This window comes from Myotis lucifugus, unplaced genomic scaffold (assembly GCF_000147115.1).
Source record: "Myotis lucifugus unplaced genomic scaffold, Myoluc2.0 scaffold_125, whole genome shotgun sequence".
In the NCBI taxonomy this organism is placed as follows: Eukaryota; Metazoa; Chordata; class Mammalia; order Chiroptera; family Vespertilionidae; genus Myotis; species Myotis lucifugus.
Window position 1 is genome coordinate 2,956,265 of NW_005871173.1, and position 25,434 is coordinate 2,981,698.

Genomic DNA, 25,434 nt, shown 5'->3' on the forward strand with positions numbered 1-25,434 from the left:
GTACTTCTTTTGTTTCCTTGTGCCCACATTTCCTTTATTGTGGAGGGTGGGATGGCAGCACACTGCCTCGCCAGGCCCTGGGCAGCCATAGAACTTGTTTTCATCGATTGTGGAAGCGATACCGCTGCTCAGGAGGAAGTGTACTTCAGCTCACGTGCTCCGCTGGTGGATTTAGTACCAAATTGAAGCAGATAAACAGAAAAGCCCCGGGAGACAGGCTTTCTCGCAGCCCTACCCCTGCCACAGTAACGTTTTGCATTCCTCCATATTCTGTCAGCGGACTTGGTGGCACTCTGATTTTTTTATTTCACTGCCGACATAAACCCAGCTCTTTGTCCTTGTTGCTTCTGTGGGGAGGCCCAAAGTCCAGCCTAGTGGGCAAGTGCTGGCTACAGCTGTGCCAGTTTAATGCTCAACGTGGAGATGGGGGAGTGCGTGGTGCTCACTCTCATGCCAAAGATGATTATTATCAGTCGTTTTAGTATTTGCCGGTCAGATTGAGAGGGGGGAAAGGCCTCGTTATTGTTTTAACTTGGATTTCTTTAATTATTGGCAAGGCCATACATCTTTTATATATATTTATCAGCCATTTATTTTTCTTGTTCTGTGAATATCCATTTATGTGTTTTCCCATTTTTTCATTTGATTTTTTTTTCTTATTGGTTTTTAAGAACTCTTTGTATATAGGGAAATTAAGTTACTTTAGTCATCCCCCTTAATTTCTGTCTGTCTCTGTTTTTAATTCTATAAAATGGAAAATAACATCAAAACTGGTTCAACTGAGGGTTGATGGAGATCAAATAAGATAAAAAATGTGAAAGCCATTGTAAAGAATACCGGCCAGCAGTTTCCGGCTTCCTTGTCTGCACCTCTCTGCCAGCCTAACAAATCTATCAGCTCACAAAACTTTAATCAGCTTTTTCCTCATGTAAGATAGAAGTAACCTTCATGGGATGAAGAAGGTGGTAGTACTACATATCAATTAAGATTTGCATTAAAATGTGTAATTTGCCGACAGGCTAGTTTCTGGGCTTGACCCAGTTTCCTTCAGGCGCTGAGCTGATGCTCATTTGTACATTTGACCTAATTGTCGCTCTACCCCTGATCGAAATAGTGCATCTCCTCCATTCTGGAGCTATTAACTCCCTAGTGACCTCCTTTATCCTGCTTTTGGAGTGGGTCGGTGGGTGGGTGTCTGTGTCGAGGTTTTCACTTTCCCCATCAGGGACGGGCACTAGCTCTGCAAGTATCTCATCTCTCTCTCTCCAGACCCATTTTATAGACAAGGAAGTCAACTCAGAAGTGTGCCAACTTGCCCGTTTTCAATGTTACCACACAGTTGGCAGCTTAAAGCAGCATAAAACTGATGTCAGTTCCTGCGTGCTCAGCCCCGCTCACTCAGGCATCCGGTGTCAGGCAGGCTTGGCTCCTCTGGGGCTCGGCACCTCTGGCTCGTGCAGGTGGCTGGTGCACTCGGTCCCTTGCAGCTGCGGAATGAGGGGTCCTGTTGGCCGTCGTCTGAGGGTCTGGGCAGCTCCCAGAGGCTGCTGCCCGTTCTTATCCATGACCCTCTCCCCTGCAAGGCGGGTGCTTCTTCAGGACCACCAGGGGAGCACCTCTGACTCATCTGTCTCCGGCCTTTAGAGGCAATTTAAAGGGCCCACCTGACAGTCTCTCCTCCGGTTATCCCCCTGAATTCAGGGGTCCTGCCCACACTCAGAGGGCCGTGCGGGGCGTGTACATGGGGTGGGGATCTGGGGTCCATCTTAAGGTTCTGCCCACAGGGCCCACCTTGACTGTAGACCTTACGCTCTTTCATTCATATTATTGGTCATATAAGGGTAAGATATATCTGCCGTATTAACAATAACAAATGGCTAGACAGGGCCTTGGGCTTTGGGAATGCTGACTGTCGTCTGTTCTTCACCACGTCCCAGTGCCTGGAGGCAGCGAGCCCTTCATGTCGCAGGGCCCGATGCCCACGAGCAGCATGCAGGACATGTACAACCAGAGTCCCTCCGGGGCCATGTCCGGCCTGGGCATGGGGCAGCGGCAGCAGTTCCCCTACGGAGCCACCTACGACCGGAGGTGAGTGTCTCTCAGGCAAAGATGAAGCCGTTCACCGGAAACAGTGCTCCAGCACACACTCCTGAGCCCTGGCGGCGATGGTCACACAGTGTCCGTGTTCCTGCGGGTCCAGGCCCAGCTCGGGAGTGTGTGTGTGTGTGTGTGTGTTGGCTGATGATCAGAAGGGAAACAGTTGTCCTGGGAAATATATTCCTTTTGTTGTTGTTAATCCTCACCAGAGGATATTTTTTCCATTGATATTTAGAGAAAGTGGGAGGGAGAGAAGAAAGAGAGGAGAGAGAAACATTGATTATATTGATCAGTTGCTTCCCGCATATGCCCCAACTGGGGCCGGGGATCGAACCTGCAACCCGGGTATGTGCCTTTGGCCAGGAATCGAACCCAGGACCCCTTGGTGCACAGGCCAAGGCTCTAACCATTAACACTGGTCAGGGCATGGGACATATATTCTTAAAGGAACCAAAGCAAATATAGGAAGAAGGTTGTGTAGCCTAGGTGTAGAAGTCATTTTGGTTCTACCGCATTAGAGAGAGGGGCTTACCTCATTGCTGAGTTTTCTCTTCTATAAAGTTGCTCAGCTTAAATTTTATCTATGTCAATTATATTTTTTTCTCCTAACTATAAGCTTCCTTCTAGATATCAATGTTGTTAGCAAAAATTCCCGTGTCTGTTTTACATGTGATAGTCTAAAAGTTCATTTATTTTCTGTCTTATTCACTGACCAGTTCAGGAATATATTCAGTTTAATTATTCTATTTCTTACAAGATCAATATACTAACTAAACCAGTTAATTTTTTTAAATTTCAAATTTATTGGGGGTTTTTTAAACATGCTATTTTATGGTATTTATAATTTCTCAGTATATTAGCTGAAAAAAATGTATTGCTCATTCCCATTTTAAGATTTAATAGTAATACATTTAAATAATTCCTGTTATTCTTTTCTATAGCCTTTTATGATTGTAGGACTTTGAAATTTTGAGCACTAACATCCATACAGTTACTAGCTAACTTAATATCGTTTGCATTAATATTGATGTATACCTTTAAAAATGAACATTTCTTATTCATAATGAGAAAGGGAGAAGTAGAACTAGTTTCCATTATTGTATGTTCATGTCCTGGTCCTCTGCTTGGACTCTTTGACTCTGTGCTGTTTCTTCCTTTCGTGAATACCCGCAGCACAACCCTGTATGGCACTCCCAGGGTGTCAGTGGGTGGGCAGGGCCTTGACTCAAAGGCAGAGGGTGCTGCCCCGCCAGCCAGGACTCCTCACACCTACTGCCCAGGAAATGGCAGCGGTCCCAGAATGGGTGTTCCCATCCTTTTGCTAAGAGTTCTTCTGCAGCTGCTCAGACTGCCTCTGCTGGAAGGTGTGCGAGTGAGGGGAAGAAAAGCTGTTGAGTATAGAATTTCAGGAAATAGACTGTTCCTTTCTCCCGTGGCCTGAGGTCCTTTGCAAAGGAAGTTTTCTTTGAATGCATCATTCCAGGCATGAACCCTACGGGCAGCAGTACCCGGGCCAAGGCCCACCCTCAGGACAGCCGCCGTATGGAGGACACCAGCCGGGCCTGTACCCGCAGCAGCCGGTGAGTGGTGAGTGGGCGTGCCCTGGTGCCTTCTGGTTCAGACACAAACTCCTGGCACTGCGGAGAGTTCTAGCAAGTATAACCAAAATGATTAGCATTTGTTGAGCAATCACAATGTTATTTGTTTGTGCGAGAACATAGTCTCAGATTTGGAAGCCAGCAAATTAAAAACGGCTCTTGATGTAGGGTATCCCAAACAAGTATAATGTGTTATAAGAAGTTAAGGACATGCGCCCGTGCAAATAGTAACAAGCCCAGCTTAAGTATGTTTTAAACGTCTGTGTGTACTGTCCGATCAAACGCCATTTTAGACCAGAAATATGTGGATATATTTTAAAGAGGACGTAGGAAAAAACAACTAAAAATTACCTACTAAGTGAAAGTGGTTGGCTTTTAAAGAGCAGATAGTAACTGACTGCATTTGACGGTTGGATAGGTTGTGCTGGTCCTCGCAGCCCTGCAGCCCAGAGGCTGGCTGTGCGGGACCAGCTCGCCGACACTGCGGGTGCAGAGGACGGCCGTCAGGCTAGGCTTTCACACAGGAAGGCAACTTCCACACACTCCAAGGCCTAAGACCGCGTGTCAAATAGAGGGGGTCAAACATGTATTTAATTTTACCGGCGCGTGCATCTACAGTGGGCTGTGTTATTAAACCAACTGATCCTAACGGTTTTCAAATGAGGTGAAAGTTCAGTTCCCATGTCAGCATCTCACTCACTCCATCAGGAGACACCCCCCGACCAGGAGCTGAGGAACCGGCTGCGCCCAGCCTGTCCTCAGGCTGGGTAGTCTGACCTGGACAAGCTGGAAGTTGGGGTGCAGGCCATGGAATGTGGGTGTCAGGGTAGCACAGGTCCAGTCTGAGGAGCCAGATCCTTTGGGGAGGCTTTTCTGTAGAGTTAGGCCTAAGGAATTGTTGAACCCAGAACGCTCTCAGGGTGGCCCTCGGAATATCCTTCTACCTGCTGGGCCCCCTCAGCGTCACTCCAGGCCCCTGATCCCACAGACAACACCAAGCAATGAAATAAACGGGAGGTCCGTGGGTGCTGGCATGGGGGTGCGGGTGCAACACTGAAATGAGACATAAATCGTTAGTCCTCAGTTACGCCAGCTTCCCATGTCCACTTCGGAGTGAACATCCGCCACGTGATAACTTTTGCATAAGGGGAGTGTGTGGTTATTCCTGGAAAAGCACGTGAGTGCGATTTGCCTTTGTGTGAATTTCAGAACTACAAGCGCCACATGGACGGCATGTACGGTCCTCCCGCCAAGCGCCACGAGGGGGACATGTACAACGTGCAGTTCGGCAGCCAGCAGCCCGAGATGTACAACCAGTACGGCAGCTCCTACTCCGGGCCCGAGCGCCGGCCCCTGCAGGGCCAGTACGCCTACCCCTACGGCAGAGAGAGGGTGCAGGGCCCGGGGCAGATGCCCCCGCACGGCCTCCCCCCGCAAATGATGGGCGGCCCCCTGCAGCCGGCCTCCGGGGAAGGGCCGCAGCAGAGCCTGTGGGCGGCTCGGAATGATATGCCTTACCCCTACCAGGGCAGGCAGGGCCCCGGCGGCCCCGCCCAGGCCCCCCCCTACCCAGGCATGAGCCGCACGGATGACATGATGGTCCCTGATCAGAGGATAAATCACGAGAGCCAGTGGCCTTCTCACGTCAGCCAGCGTCAGCCTTACATGTCCTCGTCGGCCTCCATGCAGCCCATCACGCGCCCGCCTCAGTCGTCCTACCAGACGCCGCCGTCACTGCCAAACCACATCTCCCGAGCGCCCAGCCCCGCCGCCTTCCCGCGCGCCCTGGAGAGCCGCATGTCCCCCAGCAAGTCCCCCTTCCTGCCCTCCATGAAGATGCAGAAGGTCATGCCCACCGTCCCCGCGCCCCAGGTCACGGGGCCGCCCCCCCAGCCGCCCCCGATCAGAAGGGAGATCACCTTCCCTCCTGGCTCCGTGGAGGCGTCCCAGCCGGTCTTGAAACAGAGGCGGAAGATTACCTCGAAGGACATCGGTAAGCACCCAGCTCTGCTCCCCAAGGAAGCCCCGTGTGGCCAGAATTTACATTTTAGTTCATACGGTCTTGCTGTTGATCTCAAAGGAGTGAGCCGCCCATGAGTACAGACTGCCATGTTTCCGAGAGGAGCAGTGGTGGTAATAACTCACTAATCTGAAGTGAGCAGCAGCACCAGGGGAAAGCCTGGTCACGGTGTTTTCCGTGGGAGTGGTGCTGGGGGGAGGGGGGGGTGGACTAGCTTCTGGCCGAAAGATCTGACCTAAAGCAAGCACTTTCTCTCTGCACCACGTGCTTAGAACAGCTGTGGGGCTCGAAGGCAGAGGTGAGCAGTGGGTTTCCCTGGGAGAGGGGAAGCCTGAACGTGATATGTGGGCAGATAGGGATTGCGATCTACGGGTCCGTGTAACGGGAGGGCACTGGTCGACCCGGCCAGGGGGCTGCTTCAGTTACCACTGATGGGCTCGTCGGTCCTGCTAGGGGCCTTCTGAACACGAAGGAGACATCCCATCTGGGAGTACACAGTTTCTCTGCATTAGTTTTTAAGCACTTTCAGTACAGCAAAGGGAATTAAAGATCTTGATTATACTAAAAGATTCTTTTCAAAAATCTCAAAATCACTTGACATGAAATCATATTCAATGATTAGAAAAATGTTAAAGATGTTTCCACTCATTGGACTGTAAGGACCTGTAGAGAAAAGGGTGCAGGAGGGTAGCAAGAGATAGAGATACAGACTCAGAGCACCATTTTCATATGGAAATAGATGTAAAAATATGCACACGTATTTGTGTTTATGTGTGTGTACACGTTTAAATAAATATTTAAATTTATATAAAGTTTCTTAGTACATGTTATACCAGTATTTGTCTGTAGTCTAGAGAAATTTATGTTCCTCATTTTAAAAAGGAAGCTTGCTTTTTCTATGATAAAACTAATATGTGCCTATCTTAGAAAAATTGAAAAGTAGACGAAATTAAAATAAAGGTGGAAACCCACAGTCCCCTCCCGACGTGAGGCTGTGGCTGTGGTGAGTTCTGGCTGGGCAGGTCCACTCACACCATGTGCCCTCCCAGGTTCCTGAGATGCCCCCCCCCCCCTGAAATTGGCAGATGATGGCCTCTTTTCCTAGCCCAGCTATGGCAAAGCCTGCATGCGTTTTATCACATGGCTCTGTCTTCCTCAGTGACAGGAATGGAGAGGACTAAAGTGCAGCTCTCTATGTCCCATCCCCCGGCTCAGGCTCAGCTCCTGAAAAATCCTGACCATCAAAGCGCTGGGGTTGTCCACAGAGTGCCCTGAGGGCCAGAGCTGAGAAACAGGTCGGCATGGGAAAGCCAGGACTTTGCGGTTGGAATTGAAGTTTGGCTTATACTCTGCATACTCGCCAGCCTTCCAAAGACCCCCGTGCTGAGACATTTGTGAATGGAGCAGGCAACAATGACAAGTAGCATTGTTTGGTTTGACTCGGTTATTGAAACGGATGCATCTGTTAGGGGGTAAAGGAAAAAAGCGGGGCTGTGCTGAACCACAGCCTCCTGGAGAAGCGTGTGGGCTCCTGTTCAACCAGCAAAGCAAAAGGCCTTCAAGACCAAAGTGTCTTAGTACAGCCATCACCTCGCTTCAAATCTGGAAGTGATCGTGTCGAACAATCCCTCAGGACAGTTATTTAAAGCCAGTCCTTACCACCATTTCTTTTCTCTTATTCTTTGTTATTTTCTGTTCTTTCACGCATGGCGTTAATATTCATCACATCCTGTTCTTTCCCCGTTTTTAGTTACCCCGGAGGCCTGGCGTGTGATGATGTCCCTGAAGTCAGGTCTCTTGGCTGAAAGTACTTGGGCTTTGGACACTATAAACATCCTCCTGTATGATGACAGCACTGTCGCTACGTTCAATCTCTCCCAGGTGAGCTCGCACCAGTGGAGCCGAGGACCGAAGCAGAGCACGAGAACCAAGGGGTGCTTCATGCTTCACTAATGCCGGCGCTCGGCGCCTGGCCCTCTTTACCACCAACATCAATCAGTGTGTGGTTGCCCGAGAATTCAGTGCAGAATGACAATTCATTTCAGTCTTTATATAAATTTACACATACCTCTGTCTCATAAGAACACCATGACCATGTACGTGCGTGCATGCCTGTGTGCGTGTGCGTATGGAATGGATGACAGTAAAATTAATTTGCTGCTTAGAATGAATATTAGCAGCCCGATGTGAATTAACTCAGATGCCACATAAAGTTATGTCCGTAGTCGGTGATGGAAATTGAGTGGGTTGCAATGGAGTGTTATTCTTTCCAATGGGACCTCACCCTTCTCTTAACTAAAAAGTTTTTTAAAAAGGAAAATTAAAGAGAAATTTTATATTTAGAAGATACATAGTATACTGTTGACACTTGAATAGCGCAGGGGTTACAGGTACCCCCACACAATCAAAAAGCTGCATATAACTTTGACTCCCCAGATACATACGTTGTTCCTTAGTTTCCATGGGGGGGTGGATTCCAGGACACCGAACCCCCATGAATATCTAAGTCCGCGGATGCCCAAGTCCCTATATAAACAGTGTAGATCAACGCATACAGCCAGCCCTCCACGTCCACAGACTACACAAGTAGAGGAGACAGTTTAATGAGTCCCCATGTGCCCACCCAGCTGAAATAGTCATGAACTCCTGGCGACGCGCCTCTTGGTGTGCTCCTGTCTCCGCCCCTCCAGGTTGCTGAGGCCTTTAAAGCCAGGACACGAGCTGACAGCCCTCCTCTGCGCAGCGCTAGGTTTAGAGTAGATTCCAGCATAACAGCTCACAGAGCGAGGGAGCTGAGGGTTAGGAGAAACGCCCAAGGGTCCCCTCACTATGGACTTTTAAAGAAATCTTCAGAAACAAACATGAGAAAGGGGTATTTTCCCTACTGTGTGTGAACAACTGCTTTTGGTGAAAAGGCCCAAACATCTAATTCCTTGCTTCTATTGAAATAGGACCAGAACCTCCCTCTCTTCTCATTTAAGTGTTCATTGTAGCCCTGAAAGGCAGTTTCTCAGGTGATAGGAAGTGTGTGAATAAGGTCATAAACATTACATGAAGTTCGTTTCAACTGAAAATAAGTATTAAAACACGTGCGTCCTTTGCTGGAGTGATGCACTGTATCCTGTGGGAGGTGAGCTGCTGTGGGTCCCACCTTTCCGGCAGGGCCGCTCTACCGCTTCCCTGTCCTTGCCGGGGAAGGAGGTCTGGCTCCGCGGAGGGGTGGGAGGTGGGAGGTGGGAGGGGGGCGGGGGGGACACCCACGCCTGCGCTGGGGAAACCCTGCCTGTGCCCTGAGGGCGGTGCTTTCTGGTTGCTCTCCGATTCCCCTCACGTGATAATCACGCTCCGCTCGGAAGCTGGCAGCAGCTAGGACAGTGGTTGCCTTCCGCACATTTCCACTGAAGAACCCTTTCTTTCTTCCTGGTGCTTTATCGTCCCCAAGATGCCAGTGGCACTCTGGGGGAGGGGAGCTGAGCGGGTGCTAATTGGGGAGGATGTTGCTTTTCTTGGTACAGACATGTGCTTAAAAGAAACAAAACTGGTCCTCGTGGCTTTGTCTTCAGCTAGAGCCTCGAATAGCTGGAAGGTAAAACTGCCTTCAAGGAAACATTCTAATCCACTTATCGGGGACTCAATTGATTTGCTTTTAATTTTCTGTTATGGGCTACTACGTTGCTAAAAATACCTCTTGCAAAGAGTAAATCAGCATGACCTGTGGCACCTGAGACAAAAATAACCATCCAGTTCGATGATGACAACAGTGAAAACCCAGGCAGGCAGAGTCTCGGATAAAATAATAGGAAAGAGGCTCACTTCCCTGCTCTTATGGTAATGAATGCATTGTGTTGGGAGGGGGGGGAGTAATCTTAGAAAAATGAAATAAACAGGTAAGTTTTCATGTCGGTAGTGCAGGAAAGTAAGCAGGACATAAGAAACAGGGCAGATATCGGTTTAGTTAATAATAGAGCTTCAGGAAGACAGTAGTGACGGGTGAGTAGTTTGGGCCTAGCCAGGCACGCAGGGGGCCCTGGGAGAGTCCTCCCAGACGATTGCTAGCGTCAGGGCTTACCGGGGTGGCAGGCCTGGCCGATTCCCTGACACTAAGCCTGTTCTTGGTCTCTTTCTCCTCTGCAGTTGTCCGGATTTCTGGAACTTTTAGTGGAGTACTTTAGGAAATGCCTGATTGACATTTTTGGAATTCTTATGGAATATGAAGTGGGAGACCCCAGCCAAAAAGCACTTGACCACAACGCAGTGAAGAAAGATGAGGGCCAGGCCTGGGCCGACGAGTGTGGGCGGGAGGAGGACGCTGCGGAATGCATGGAGGACGAGGAGGACGAGGAGGAGGAGGAGGCAGAGGAGGAAGACGGTGCAAAGGCCGAGGCCGAGGAGAAGGGCAGCGCGGCCTTGAGCCCCTCCGACGCCGCGGCCGAGCCAAAGGAGAAGCCCAGGCAAGCCAGCAAGTTCGACAAGCTGCCCATCAAGATCGTCAAAAAGAACAACCTGTTCGTGGTCGACCGCTCCGACCGGCTGGGCCGCGTGCAGGAGTTCAGCAGCGGGCTCCTGCACTGGCAGCTGGGCGGCGGGGACACCACGGAGCACATCCAGACGCACTTCGAGAGCAAGATGGAGATCCCTCCGCGCAGGCGGCCGCCGCCCGCTCCGAGCGCCGCGGGCCCCAAGAAGGAGCTGGAGGGAAAGGGGGAGCTGGAGGAGCAGCCAGAGAAAAGCATCATCGCGACCATCGACGACGTCCTGTCCGCGCGGCCGGGGCGCTGCCGGAGGACGCCCAACCCCGGGGGCCCAGCCGGACAGCGGCAAGTTCCCCTTCGGCATCCACCAGGCCCGGAGCCACCGCAACATCAAGCTGCTGGAGGACGAGCCGGGCAGCCGCGACGAGACGCCGCTCTGCACCGTGGCGCACTGGCAGGACTCCCTGGCCAAGCGCTGCATCTGCGTGTCCAACATCGTCCGCAGCCTGTCCTTCGTGCCTGGCAACGACGCCGAGATGTCCAAACACCCGGGCCTGGTGCTGATCCTGGGGAAGCTCATCCTCCTGCACCACGAGCACCCGGAGCGGAAGCGGGCGCCGCAGACCTACGAGAAGGAGGAGGACGAGGACAAGGGGGTGGCCTGCAGCAAAGACGAGTGGTGGTGGGACTGCCTCGAGGTCTTACGGGATAACACGCTGGTCACGTTGGCCAACATTTCCGGGCAGCTGGACTTGTCTGCGTACACGGAGAGCATCTGCTTGCCGATCCTGGACGGCTTGCTGCACTGGATGGTGTGCCCCTCTGCGGAGGCGCAAGACCCCTTCCCCACGGTGGGACCCAACTCCGTGCTGTCGCCGCAGAGACTGGTGCTGGAGACGCTCTGTAAACTCAGCATCCAGGACAATAACGTGGACCTGATCCTGGCCACGCCTCCGTTTAGCCGGCAGGAGAAATTCTATGCGACGTTAGTTAGGTACGTGGGCGACCGCAAAAACCCGGTCTGTCGAGAAATGTCCATGGCGCTCTTATCGAACCTGGCCCAAGGGGACACGCTGGCCGCGAGGGCAATAGCTGTGCAGAAGGGAAGCATCGGGAACTTGATAAGCTTCCTGGAGGATGGGGTGACGATGGCCCAGTACCAGCAGAGCCAGCACAGCCTCATGCACATGCAGCCCCCGCCGCTGGAGCCGCCCAGCGTGGACATGATGTGCCGCGCAGCCAAGGCGCTGCTGGCCATGGCCCGCGTGGACGAGAACCGCTCCGAGTTCCTGCTGCACGAGGGCCGGCTGCTGGACATCTCCATCTCGGCCGTGCTGAACTCGCTGGTGGCGTCCGTCATCTGTGACGTTCTGTTTCAGATCGGGCAGTTATGACCCCGGTGAGGAGGCCGCACGTGTGAGTGACGACTGAGGCTCCCGTACACCCGGCTGTTTTCTGTTCTGTTTCTCCAGCGTAGGAAGAAGGAAAAGAAAACGTGTGCTCCTCTGCCCCGTTCATATTTACCGATTGGGAATTAAAGAGATAATTAATTCGAACAGTTATGAAATTAATATTTGCTGTCTGTGTGTATAAGTACATCTGTTGGGTTTTTTTAATTTTTTTTTAACCAAAGTTGCTGTCCAGTGTATTCAGAGGTCACTTTTTGTTTTTCACAGATTTTCTTTCTGATGTTCTTTCTTTTCCATGTTGTATTGCATTTTTTGGGAAGCAAATTGACTTTAAAGAAAAAAGTTGTGGCAAAAGATGCTAAGATGGGAAAATTTCACCACACTGAGGCAAAAAGGTGAAAACCCATCCCTATCCCAGGCGTGTTACCCTTCAGATAATGAAATAAAGCTGTCCCATCGCCCAAAGCTCTGTGCAATAGAAACTGCTAGAGGGTAGGTCTCGGGGCTCAAGGAGGTGTGTCAGTCAGTAGTCAGACTAGCGAACGATACTGGTTTCTCCACAGGAAAATGATTACCTTAGGCTAGGAGCAATACGAATGGAGTTTTTTTAAGTTAAGGTTGAAAATACATACCTGACAACGATCAACGGAAATTGCTTCCTCACCACTACGTCATGTCTGCTGTCTGTCTTTGACCTTCCACATGACAGTTCTTCACAATTCCTTTCATCATTTTTTAAATATTTTTTTTACTGCCTATGGGCTGTGATGTATATAGAAGTTGTACATTAAACATACCCTCATTTTTTTTCTTTTTTTTCTTTTTTTTTTTTTTAGTACAAAGTTTTTAGTTTCTTTTTCATGATGTGGTAACTACAAAGTGATGGTAGATTTTAAATAATTTTTATTTTTATTTTATATATTTTTTCATTAGGGCCATATCTCCAAAAAAAAAGAAAAAATACAAAAACAAAAACAAAAAAAAAGAGGGTAATGTACAAGTTTCTGTATGTATAAAGTCATGCTCTATTTCGGGAGCGCAGCTGATCACCATTTGCTTCATGAATCAAGGTGTGGAAATGGTTGCGTACGGATTGATTTAGAAAATGGTCACCAGTACAGACAAAAAAGAGAAAAATACAACTAAAAGGAAGAAATACAACTTCAAAGATTTTTCAGTGACGAGAATCCACATTTGTATTTCAAGATAATGTAGTTTAAAAAAAAAAAGAAAAAAATCTTGATGTAAATTCCTCCTTTTCCTCTGGCTTAATGAATATCATTTATTCAGTATAAAATCTTTATATGTTCCACATGTTAAGAATAAATGTACATTAAATCTTGTTAAGCACTGTGATGGGTGTTCTTGAATACTGTTCTAGTTTCCTTCAAGTGGTTTCCTAGTAACCCAGTCATTTATCAGATATAGGGGAATACAGCCGTGTACTAACCAAGTCACTCGTCACCAAACCGTGAGGTCGGAAGGGACCCTTAGGGGTTACCGACTAGAGTGGGGAGCAACAGTTTGACTTTCTCAAATTATTTAGCTGATTAGCCTTTGTTTGAAGCAATCAACTCTAACGCCATGGAGGTCTGAGACTTTTCAGTGTACATGGGAGGTGGCTGCTGGCCCATGAGGCGAGGCCTCGAGAGCTCTCCGGCCTGAGTGAAACTGCCTTTGACTAACCCGTCTTAATTTTAACCAGAGTTCAATCTAGTCCGTGTTTTTTTCTGTGTGCCTCGGAGTTATTTTGCATTTAGTTTACTCCACCGTGTATAATATTTATATTGTGCAATGTTAAAAAGAATATGTTTTATTGTATGTGGTGTACATAGTGCAAAGTGATTATTTCTATTTCAGGGCATATTAATATTCTCATATTCCTTCCTACCTGGTGCACAGTAGCTTTTTAATACCAGTCGTTTCTAATTTAAACGTTTCCTTCCTGGGTCATTGACTGTTACTGTGTCGCAATCACCCTCTGAAACTGCTGCAGGATGAAGCTGTCAGTGGGCACCCTCTTAAGTCTACCTCTTCACACACCCTCCCGGCACCGCATACCAAACTCCGAGTCCTCCGCCAGGCCTGTGGTCCGGGCGCCCGTCACTCATGGTCACCCTGGGAAGAGTTAGGCAAGAGCTCGCAGTTCTAATCCGAGCGAGCCATGACTCTCGAGTGTCACAAGAAAAATTTTCCTGCAAGCAGCCTCCTCCATCAGCGCCCACATCACTTAGTCTTCTTACATAGCGATCAGCCAAATGTGTGGTGAATTAAAAACCCATTTATAATCTACTTGAAATACATCTGCTTGCTAAGAACAGATCTTAGAGCTCCAAGCTTCAAATACAGAGATTTGTAAGAGGGGATTCAATATTATTAGAACTTCTCTCTTATAGAGTATGAATAAAAGGTGTATACAAACCTCGAAGTCTAGTATCCCAATCATTTGTCCATCAAAAGAGTAAAATCATTACAGAAGACTGTTGTTGTCATGGTTGAGTTGTACTCGATACCTAGAGTCCGACCATTGAACGACACGTGTCTGCGCACTGACATGACCGTGGCCTCTAGAGTAATCCAGGAAGACTAGCATCCTTCCTACATTCTCGCCCCAGGTTCCAGACGGCCAGCCCATGGAGGACTCAGCCCGCCTGAGGTCATCTTGCCTACAAACTGAGTTACTCTTTGTCCTAAAAATTAGTTGTTGTTCTTTTCCTATGAGGCTTTTCAGAAATTCACAGGATGCCCATACTTTAAATGTGTACAAAAAAAAAAAATGAAAATAAAGGTGCAAAGAAAGTTTAGTATTTTGGAATGGTGCCATAAAGTTGAGTCTGTTGGTATTGGAGTGAGTTTTTTTTTAATGTCACATAAAAGCTATTATTGGGTGGCATGTTCTCAAAAAAACTCAAATGTTTTGTTTGAAGTTGAGAATGACACAGAATCAGTTTTTATTGGTGAATATGGCCTATTCAAAAACTAGGTAAGCTGTTTTTTAGAAGTTAGAACAGAATGATTTTTTTAAAGGGGGGATGAGCAGCTTGAAGATACAATGTAAGCTACTAACTGCTTTTTTTTTCTGCTTCTTTTATGAACAGAAGGTGGCCTTTGCCCTGAAATCCATGCATTTAAAAACAGTTGGAAATCTTCCATATCCTATCAAACCCCAGGTACCAGTTCCCGTATGTTCACCTTAAAGCAATGGTTCTCAACCTGTGGGTTGCGACCCCTTTGGTGGTCGAACGACCCTTTCACAGGGGTCGCCTAAGACCATCCTGAATATCAGATATTATGATTCATAACAGCAACATTACAGTTATGAAGTAGCAACGAAAATAATTTTATGGTTGGGTCACAACATGAGGAACTGTATTTAAAGGGCCAGAAGGTTGAGAACCACTGCCTTAAAGGAAGCAGAGAAAGTATTATAAGTGAGCCGGACAGCCCATTTCTTCTCGCTGACTTTTCTAAGCTGTGTGGAGAGCTGAGGCCCAGCTGCCTGACGGTCCCTGCCCCCCTCCCCACCCCCAGGAACATCATAGACTAACTTTTAAAATCGCCAACAGACACATGTGGTCTGCAGCCCACTGGCATGTGCCAGTGTTAATGCAACAGAGATGTATTGAGCACATACTATGTGCCAAGTTGTCTTCTAGGCACTGAGGCATTGTTAATGAACAAAGACCCCGTTTTAATTACGTTCTAGTCTTTCCTGTCAATTATAGAAATAAATGAATCTTCTGGATAGAGTGTTGGTGCGTTGAGAACACCTAGTATAATTAATTTGTTGACTAAGAAAGAAGGTGAACCTGGGTGTGGGGAGAAGAGGTGTTGGCTGAGACATCAAGGGCACCTAGGGAGACCCCAGGCTGTGGCCTGACCGTGAGCTCAGCCGTGTGGACGGACGGTCTTCGAGGTCCCGTCCACCCTGACAGTGGACTCTGGGCTTCGGGTCCCTTCCTGCTCATCTTCAAGTGAGGGGCTGTGTGTTCTACGTGGAGGGGCAGACGGACAGGACCCTGTGACCCCAGCTTACATGATAAGCCCTTGGAAATTCAGGAATTGACTGAAACTGCACGGAGACCTGATTCGATATTCAATAACATGACGTGCCCAGGCCCAGCTCCAGTCACGGGGCTTCATGCTCTGTCCCCCGATTTCCAGTCCTGCGTCTGGTGGTGTCCACGTCCTGTAGTCCGTTCAAATGCCAGTCAATCTAACAAGTTAACTTTGGGATTTAAATACAGGAAACCCTGAGGGGAAGTTGGGGGAAGGCCATCAACTGTGTCCAAAATTACGAGACTCCGCTTTTCTTCGTCCTGAATTTGGTTTTAGGGAGTTGACGTTTTTACCCCAGCTTTTCCCAAAATAAATTCTAAGCATAAGAGATCTCACAAAGAAAATGCCTTCCGTGTTCTCTTGGCCATCAATAACCCATTTTGTAGCATTGAAGACTGAGGAATCCTGCGGAAAAGAAGCCTGTGTTTCAAGCACTTCCTGACTTAGTAACTGGGGAACCCTTTTATTTTGAAACCCTATAAACCTACTGCGAGCTTTGAAGTACCTGCGCTGGCCGCAGGTCATGCCTGACTTCTAAACCACGCTCCCTGCATACGTATCCACAGTGTATTCTTATGCCTTAAACTGAAACAGAGACAGCCTCACTGAAGTTCTGGAACCCTCTGTCGGTGTCCCCATAGTCTTCAGCAAGTTTCTGAATTTCTCTGAACCTCAGCTTCCTCACCTGTAATATGGGGGTAATGCCTGCCTTAGGGTTGGTGAGGATTAAATAAGATCTATAATAATAATCTATAATAATAAAGGTGTAATATGCTCATTAGACCAGACGTCCTTCCGGACAAAGCCGCAGCAGGCAGGGGCTGAGGCAGAGGTGGCAGAGCCCCCCCCCCCACCCCCCCCACCCCCCCCCCCCCCCCCCGCAGTGGCGGGCAGGGCCAGGGTCAAGGCCCTTGCACGAATTTTGTGCACCGGGCCTCTAGTAATTATATAAAGGCCTTGTAACCTCAGTGATTGCTGGTCATTAATCCTAAACATACATGTGCACATACAATCTTCCTTTGCTGTGCGCCCTAACATGTATTTCATGCAATATTTAAATCTGGCCTAAGAATATCTGACCATTTCATAACCAGTCACATCCCATGTGACCGTTGTTTTGGGTTTTCTATTAAAAGCCGTGAAGGCTCAGTCTATGGGTTGCCTGTGCTTAGCGCCTTGGGTACAATTTCTGCAGAATTTCTCAATTGAATGTCAGATTTGGACGCTGGGCACCCACAGCTGGTGGAAGGGCCCCCCTTTAATTGTGTGAGCCTGGGGGAGCATATCTCAAATATAGTCATGCAATAAACTTGCCCTGCCCTGCCCTTGTAAGGAAAAACAGTGGCCAGCAACATATTTCCAGGGTCAAGCAGGGCCGATCAGTGTTCTGTCATCTGATGCAGAGCAGAGCTTCCCAGAGAAAAGGGGCTGGTCCCCAGCTTGGCTGGCCATGGGCCACATTCCTGGGGGCGGTGGAGGTGGCTTCCAGATGCTGATTTCCGGGGAAGCTTGAGTTCAGGTAAATAATGAAACGAGCTCTCATTTCCGCATAAACATGGTGGTTAGCTGGCCCAGAATCTCTCTGTTCTACAAACTACGTTCTTCCAGAGGCTTAAGGAACCTAAACGTGGACCCCGCTTCTTGGAGATGCCCTTGTTCATGGAAAGCAGTCCTTCCGGCAGAACCGGCAGCATCACACGCTGTTTCCGGGTGAGTGGCGCTTAGCTTGGATGTGGTCAGCACTTGGCATGGGCATGACCTTCAGGCCTGAGTTTTCTTAGGGTCTCGTGAGAGCGTCTGGCTTGGGGGCTCTTAGAATATTCTGCCTCAGCAATGACCCCTTGGTGTCCCTGCTGGACAACATTTAGGATTCTACTTTTTTTCTTTTCTGTTTCCCTTTTCAGTCACCCAGTGTGACGGGAAAGACACCTGAGGTGTGCGAAGTGACAAGGGACATATGGGGAGGACGTCGTTGCTTATGTTGGGAGCATAGCTTTAAACATGATGGTCTAACACGAGAAATTATTTGTTCCCCGGGGGAGGAAGAGGGACATATCTTCTACACGTTTCAGATGAATACACGTCCAGCATGATTTTTTTAAATGCCCCCTCGGCACGGCGCTTGTTTTGCTGTTCGTGTCTTTTGCACCAAATGGCGTGAGCATATGGCCAGTGCTTGTCTGGGCCGGAGGACCCGACGGGAGAGGAGGACTGATGGCGAGGAGCCGCCGTGATTTATCGGATGAGTTTCCGTCGCAGAGGGAGCCTCGAGGGAGGCCTCAGCCAGGTCCTCACGGGCAGGCCCCTCCCCACCTTTAACACTGGATGCCTGCCGGCTGGTTAGTGGGAGATGGGAATGCATCTGGAAACACAAGCAGGTGTTGTTAATCAGTGGAATTTCACCTTGGTGGGCCTTGTTTCCAGAAAGTAAATGTGGTCCTGGTTTGGGGCTCGGAGTGCTGAGCCATGGAACCTGGGCACAGTGGCGCTCCCGCCCACCGGTCCGTCTCCAGGGGCCGCTGCTACAGGTGAGACGCGCAAGTGCCTGTGCGCTGCTTCAGTCTCGGGCCGTCAGAGAGGCCCCAGTTCTCCACTCAGCGGCAGACAAGTGGCCACTTCCACTCCCCAGGCCTCCTCCCTCCAGGACTGAGAGCTCCTGCCCTTCCCACCCCAGCAAGGGCCCCGGGGTGGGCATGGCCCAGGCCTGCACCTGCCCCAGGGGAGCAAGCCCAGCAGGGTGCTGCCTCAGACCCCACCCAGACCTCCAGGGTCCTTTGGGTACCACAGCCCAGTGGAACAACCCCGGTCCACCTCCACGCCTGTCATTCCTCTCAGCATTATAACATCCTGGGTAAAGCCTGTGCCCGCCGTCTAGAATAAAATAGGTGAGTACCAAACCTCAGCACTTTCTCAATCCAAAAACAAATACTGAGCCCTCACGTGCCTAATGGGGTCAGTGTGATGCCAGGGTGGAGGGGGCAACCCGGGAAGGCTTCCTGTAAGAGACGGCCTGGGTTGGAATGGGGTTGAGAAAGGAGGCGTTCTTCCCCGGGCAGAGGGCTTATCGTATGCGGGAGAGTGGAAAGATCCCAGGTGTTCTGGATCTAAAATAAATCGAAACTGCTCGATTACAGGTGTGGAAGTGGTTGGCCCGGGGAGAAGTGCGGTGGGGGCCAGAAACGAGACTGGAGAGGGCAGTCAGCAAGGACAAGACCAACCGCAGAGCCCGGCGTCCCTTCTCAGGAAGTTGGCCTCCGTGGGCTACTGGAAGGTCCACCATGGCAACGGTGTGATCGGCGGTTTAGCAAGACATGGGCATCCGAGGAACGGAACTGGACGTCGGAAACCATCAGGGTTTGCAGTGTTCACGCTAAGAGGGCCTGGGGCTGGGTAGAGCGGGCCTTTGCCTGAAGGATTAGCCCTAAAAAGATGGCGCAGAACCGGCGGCATTGGGCAGGTGGCATCTAGTGCTGGGGCGGACCTGGGACAGGACAGGGAGAGTCGGATCCTGGCAGGAGAATGGTGTCAGCAGCGGTTGGGCAGGCACACCAGGGACCCAGCTACAAGCCTCAGGCAGGCAGTCTGCTTGGCCCGAAGACGCCCAGGACCTGCGGACGTGAGGCTGCTGGCGAAGGGATGAAGGCAGCTGCCTGCTGACCTTCGGACGAGAGCATCTCAAACCGTCCAGGTGCAGCCACGGTAAGCGCGGGCCTTCACGCAGCAGAGGAAGCGGGTGTGAGGGAGGGTGTCAGGGGCGGCGGGAGAGGTGCTGTGATGCTGGTCCTGAAGGTGGGGGAGGGGCTGTGGGCCAGGAGTGTGGGCAGCGCCAGGCTGGAAAGAGCCGGGAAACACTGCCCCCTAGAGCCCTCAGCGGGGAGCACAGCCCTGCAGCCCCGGTTTTAGCCCTGGAGGCCTGGATCTGGTCAGGCTACAGAACTAAGATGAGTTGTTTTTAAGCCACTGAGTTGGTGGTCATTTGTCACAGGTGTTTGTGGTGCTAGGGAACGCCCCAGGGAGCTGGGTCTGGGCCAGCACGAAGCGGGGCTGGAGTGAAGACTTAGGTGTGATCTGCATGGAGAGGGGCGGCAGGGTCCCCTGAACACAGGGCCCTCCGTCCAGCCCCGGAGTGAGCAGGGTCTGTCTGTCCGGGGAGGAACCTTCTCTGCTGGCCTCCAGGGGCGGCTCTGCTCAGAGAAGGCGACATGCAGACGGGCAGCAGGGGGGGCTCGGCCCTGTGACACTCATTGATAATGGGGCGAGGGGACAGGTGCAGCCTTCGTGCGGGAAATAAAGAGGGTCCCATCGCATCCAGGACTCGAGTCTTCATTAACCCAGAAAGGCCAGGGATGAGGCGATCCCCTACTGGCAGGAGAACGGGGTGCAGGATCCGAGGGCAGCAGAGATAGCTGCCACCCCTCCCTGGCTCCGAGCCCTCCCCCGCAGGCCTCAGAGGCTTCCGGACCCCCGGGGAGGAGCTGCAGTCCAGCCAGGGCCCGTGGTGGCCAACAACGCAAACCAGGGTGCGTTCACTGGAGCCCAGACACCGAGTGGCTCACAGAACGAGCAGAAAGAACCAGGCTCAGAAAATGGCCGGGGACCGCGGTAGGTGGCCCCCGAGAACCCAGGCCACGCCGATCAGGCCCAGCCCAGCCCTTCCTGCCAGAGCTCGACATTGGCCCGTGGACGGCCTGTCATCAGGGCAGAGGCCACTGTGCTGTCCTGTGCTTCTCTGTGTCGCCCTGAGGGCTGTGCTGTCACCGCCCACAGGTGGCCGATTCGGGGTGTGTGTCCAGGCAGTGGCCCCGGGCATGCTCTCTGAGCTGGTGTGCAGGTGCCTCCGACCAACACGGCTTCTGAGGGCACAGTGCCCATTGGGAGGGGGTGGGGTGGTCCCAGGTGCTCTCGTGTGGGGTTCAGGTGTGGGCCACAGAGAGAAGGGGCTCCCCGATGGGCGAAAGCCAGCCGTTTGGGAGACTCGGGGAGGCCCCGCCTGTGTCAGCGAGTGCGATGCCATCTGAGGGGCGCACGGGACCAGGGTGTTGGAGTGCCCACCAGGCAGACGGTGCCCACGAGGGAGACGGTGCCCGCGAGGGAGACGGTGCCCACGAGGGAGACGGTGCCCGTGAGGGAGCGTGTTGTGGGCAGAGTGGAGCGAGCGTTGGGGGACCAGAGCTCGCGGCCTCCGTGTCCCTGGCAGCTCTGGTTCCCCGCCCCCACCTCCCTCGGGGAAGCCCATCCTCCTGCCTCCCTTCCCGCCACACCAGGCCCCACAGGCCCGAGGGGGAGAGGAGGGCTGCGAGCTCAGTGCGCCCCTCGCCTCTCAGGGAGGAGACCGGTGGAAGCAGCTAGAACTTTCCAGAACGGCTTGGAGACGAGGTCAGGGCCACAGACAAGGACAGAGGTGGGGCCGCTGAGGGCCAAGGGCTGGGACGGAGGAGCAGGCGGCAGTGCCAGGCCTGGGTGAGGAGTGACGGCCCTGCCGGGGGCGCCCTGGATGGGCCTGCGCTCTCCTGGCCTGAGCCCCGCTCCTCCTGCCACCTTCAGGCCTCGTCCTGGTGCCCAGCGCGCCCAGCAGGGAGCAGCCCTCGGAGGGCCCGGCTGCGGGGTGGGGCCCTTCTGGGAGTGGGGGGGCCAAGACTCCTGCATCCCAGCCCTGCCCGGTGGCTCAGTGGTTGGAACGTCGGCCTGTGCACCAAGGGTCACGGGTTCGATTCTGATCAAGGGCACGTACCTCTCTCTCTCTCTCTCCCCCTCTCCCCGCCCCTCCTTTCCACTCTATAAAAAAAATCAATGGAAAAATGTTCTCAGGTGAGAATTAACAAAACAAACAAAACAGGCTCCTGCATCCCCCCTCCACAGAACCAGGCCGGAGAAATCCCACATCTACGGTCACAGCAGAGGGGCTGTGTTAGAGGCGAGGGAGGGGGCTCAGGGGAGGGCAGAGCCGCACGGAGGGCCGATGGCCCTTGTCAGTCAAACGCAGAGCAACCTTCAAAAGCCACCGGAAGGCAGCCCCGCGGCCTCGCCCTGTGCCGGCTGCTGGCCGCTGGCCCAGGCCCCACGGCGCCCTTCGGGGACCAGTTAGCCCTCAGAGGGGGGCCCAGGGCTGCTGGGCCTTTCCTGGGGGCTGAGCTGGTGGATGCTTCGCACGGGCACCGCTGGAGAGGGCACAGCCAGTGGAGCGCGGCTCCCTCCTGGCGACAGGCCGGTGCTCCCTCCGCCTGGCCGGCAGCCCTGTGCCTGCAGCCAGCCCGGCCCTGACCCAGGAGCGGTCCCCACCGTCTCCCCATCCGGTCCCCCCTCTGACCACACACCCTCCCAGCTCAGCCTGCTCTTCACCATGTGGCCAGCCCTGCACTCGTGTCTCCAGGGCCCACGAGGCAGGACGGCCTGATGTGCACCCCGAGGGTCTGCGGAGCCTGCGGGCGCCTGGCCCCGAGCACGTTCAGGTGAGAGGGGGCCGCCCTCCGGAAAGGGGGTGCCAAGGGCTCTGTTCTCACCCCTGGAACCTGGCGTGGCCGTCAAACTGCCGCAGAAATGCAGACGGGCCACCTCCCCCAGGACGGCTGCGGAGCTAAAGTCGGGGCGACCTCCCCCAGGACGGCTGAGGAGCTAAAGTCACGTCCACACCTGGACTTCGAGGTGGACGTAAAGGCAGTGGCCTGAAGAATTTACATTTAAATAAGGAAAGTGGGTTCCGGAGTGATGAAAGCCCTTTCGGACACCCACGAGGAGCGTGATCTGAAACGCGCCCTGTTAACCGTCACATCACTAGGCGGTGGGCCTACCCCTCGCATTTGGGCCTTAGATTCCTCTTTCTTCATACACGGGAGTTCTGTCCGTGAGCAGCACCCTGTCCTCTCCCCTCCAGGTGCTGCCTGCGGCCGCTCCCACCGCCAGGGCCAGCGGCCTCTGTGCGTCTGCCCTCAGCCAGGGCGCTGGCCCTGGGGTTCATCTGTGAGCAGCAGGAGAGGCCACTTGGGGCAGCTCCAGCTCAGGCGCCACCCGACATCCGTCTGGAACCTTAACTCCGGCGTCACAGCTGCGGGACCTGGTGCAGGGCCCCTCCCTCCCTCCTTCCCCCCTTCATGCAGGTCTCCCCGGACACAGGGGGGGGGGTACTGAGTCTTCATCCAGCAACGTGCTGTGTGTTTAACTCTCTGACTCGCCTTCAACATCCGTCCCTTCAGCCCTTCATTCCTGCCTCCTTGGGCCTGCTGGCCATTTGTCTGGTCTCCATGGCAGCGGCACCTCTGATGGATGGTTGTTCCTGAGAAGTCATGGCCGCTGCCTCTTGTCATCCCCCTGCCTGCATACACCCCGCCTCACCCCCAGCTCCCCTTCCCCCAATCACACGGAGGGTCTGGTTTCCCCTCCTCAGATGCACCCCCACCGTTCTCTCCTCTCTGTCCAGTTTGAAGTATCTCAAGGACGGTTTGCTTGAACCTCTGCTGTTCTGCTCTGGACCCCGTCTCTTGACGGTGGGGTTGGAGTTGGCGGGGTGCTGAGATGCTGTGGGGTGCGGCTGTGGCGGCCTGGGGGGACGAGGCTGCTCTACGCACATCTGGAAGGACCTGGGCTGAGGTGTGGGCCGGGCCAGATGGACTCTCCACGCAGCCACTCGTAAGGCGTGTCCAGTAAGCAATTCCTGCGCACCCGCTGTGGGCCGGGCCCTGGAGCACGTTGGTGGAGCGTAGCGGCTCTTCATGCAGCCTTGTGGCTGGTCGGAATAGGGTCATCAAGACATCCGGTTAGATGTGAATGTCAGATAAACAGTCTTTTTTTTTTTTTTTTTAGTGTGAGTGTCAATATTTGTTGTTTATCTGAAATTCAAATTTCACTGGGCATCCTGTACTTTATCTGACAAACCTAAGTAGGAAAGAAAGAAAGCGAATGAGCAAATATGGAAATAACATAATTCGTGACCTGGTGGCTGCTGGGAGGAAGAAGCCAGTGCCCTGTGAGAGCGTCCCGGGGGTTAACTGATGGGTAGAGACGGACCCCCGAGCACGGGAAGGGGCCTCCATATGCAAAGCAGAGCGGGAGGGGGCGCATTCCAGGCAGAGCAGAGCACGTGCAAAGGCCCTGGGGTGGGAAAGAGTCTCCGGATCCCCAGTCACACGGCCGGCAGGCAGGTGTGTGCAGCTTGAACTGATGACCTAATCGACCCGGCCACGATGAGCAGCTGCTCAACCAATTGTAGTCACTGTGTGTTATTATTAATAATTATCATTAATGTTAAGTATTCATAATTACTTAATTTTAATTAATTATTATTTATAATTAATAATAATGTCAGGTCTAATGTGAATTCTAGACATGGTGTAGAACACGCTCTCAGTTGCTGAACTGCCCTATTAGTTTTCTATAAAGAGGCCATGTCAGTGCAGATGGGTGAATGCCATGCGTAACGCACTGGCCTGCACATTTAAAAGTTCTCTTTACAAAATTAAGAAGCAGAACAGTGTCTGAAATTCGTATTTTCCATCACAAGCCCTCACCAGGCCCCTCTGCTAGCCCGAGTGTCCCTAGGGAAGCTGTGAACACAGGGGCTCTCGCCGGGACCTGGCTCCCCGCATCCTTTGCCCCCCACCCCCACCACCACCCCGGGCGCGGCACTGCTGTGGGAGTGGGGCCTGCCCTGGCCTTCGCGGGGCCTTCGCGGGAACCCGGGCTGCTCATCTGTCAAACGGAATCACAGTAACTCCTGCTGCAGCGTCACCGCGAGGGTCCCGTGAAACGATGTCCGTGTGCAGCCCGAGGGCCGCGGGAAGGAAGCAGGTCCCACTGTTCCCATCACAGCTGCCCCATTGTCACCTCCGTCGCCTGGAAGGTGAGCAGAGGGGGTCGGAGCGAAGTCACGCACCCAGGATGCTATGGCGGGAATGTTGCCTTCAGCCCGTGGAGGGGAGGGAGGGGAGCCAGCACACTGCCCCTCAGCAGGGAGGACGGTGGCTGCAGGGACATGTCTAAGGGCTTGGCCTGGAAGGCTGCCCGCCACGGGCATGATGAAGGGCCTGCAGGCCCCTCCTCCCGTGGGACTGGGACTGGAAGCACGGCCTTTCCTTCAGCGTCGCCAGCAGACCTGCTCCCAGCGGGACGTGGGCTCGGGGCCCGGCCTCAAGTCCTTCCTCCACGGCCCATTGGCCACCAGCTCGGTTTCCTCTGCCACACAGGGATGGGCAGTGCCACCGCCGTCACGGAATGGTGGCTCGGGTCCACTGAGATGGCACGTGGCTCACACGCTCGGCACAGAGCCTGGAACATGGACACATTCAGCAGCAGCCAAGGGCAAGGCCACCACCACCGTAGGGCACCCACGTTCTTGGGGGAGGGGCTGTGCTTGCTGCCACTATGACTGAGTGTGTGCCTGTGCCACTGACTGTGTGTGTGTGCGTGTGTGCCACTGACTGTGTGTGTGTGTGTGTGTGCCACTATGACTGAGTGTGTGTGTGTGTGTGTGTGTGCGCCACTATGACTGAGTGTGTGCGTGTGCGTGTGTGTGCCACTATGACTGAGTGTGTGTGTGTGTGTGTGTGTGTGTGTGTGTGTACCATGAGCCACACCACAGCAGTGTCAGGGCCCAAAGTCCCCAGGTCCCCGGACCGGACCCTTTCCTCCCCAGGTGCTGATGCCTGACAGTCATGTCAGCAGCTGACCCCTCGGTCGGGCTCTGACCCTGTTTGTGATTCTGTGTTCCGTCCTGTGAGTCTCGGTGTGAGCGGCGCCTGCGGGCTGGGGACCGTCCTGCACAAGGGGGTGAGGTGGGCGGGGACCTG

General features: G+C 52.8%; 1 protein-coding gene across 1 annotated transcript in view; it reads left to right on the forward strand.

The window, feature by feature from the left end:
- The window catches only part of ARID1B (AT-rich interaction domain 1B), a 305,167-nt gene extending 291,750 nt beyond the window's left edge, over positions 1 to 13,417 (forward strand). Inside the window, 6 exon segments of the mRNA XM_023758177.1 lie at positions 1,938 to 2,088; positions 3,581 to 3,677; positions 4,905 to 5,688; positions 7,466 to 7,596; positions 9,850 to 10,487; positions 10,489 to 13,417. Coding sequence (XP_023613945.1) covers positions 1,938 to 2,088; positions 3,581 to 3,677; positions 4,905 to 5,688; positions 7,466 to 7,596; positions 9,850 to 10,487; positions 10,489 to 11,581 — 2,894 coding nt within the window. The 3' untranslated portion in view covers positions 11,582 to 13,417.
- Positions 13,418 to 25,434: the final 12,017 nt, after the last annotated feature.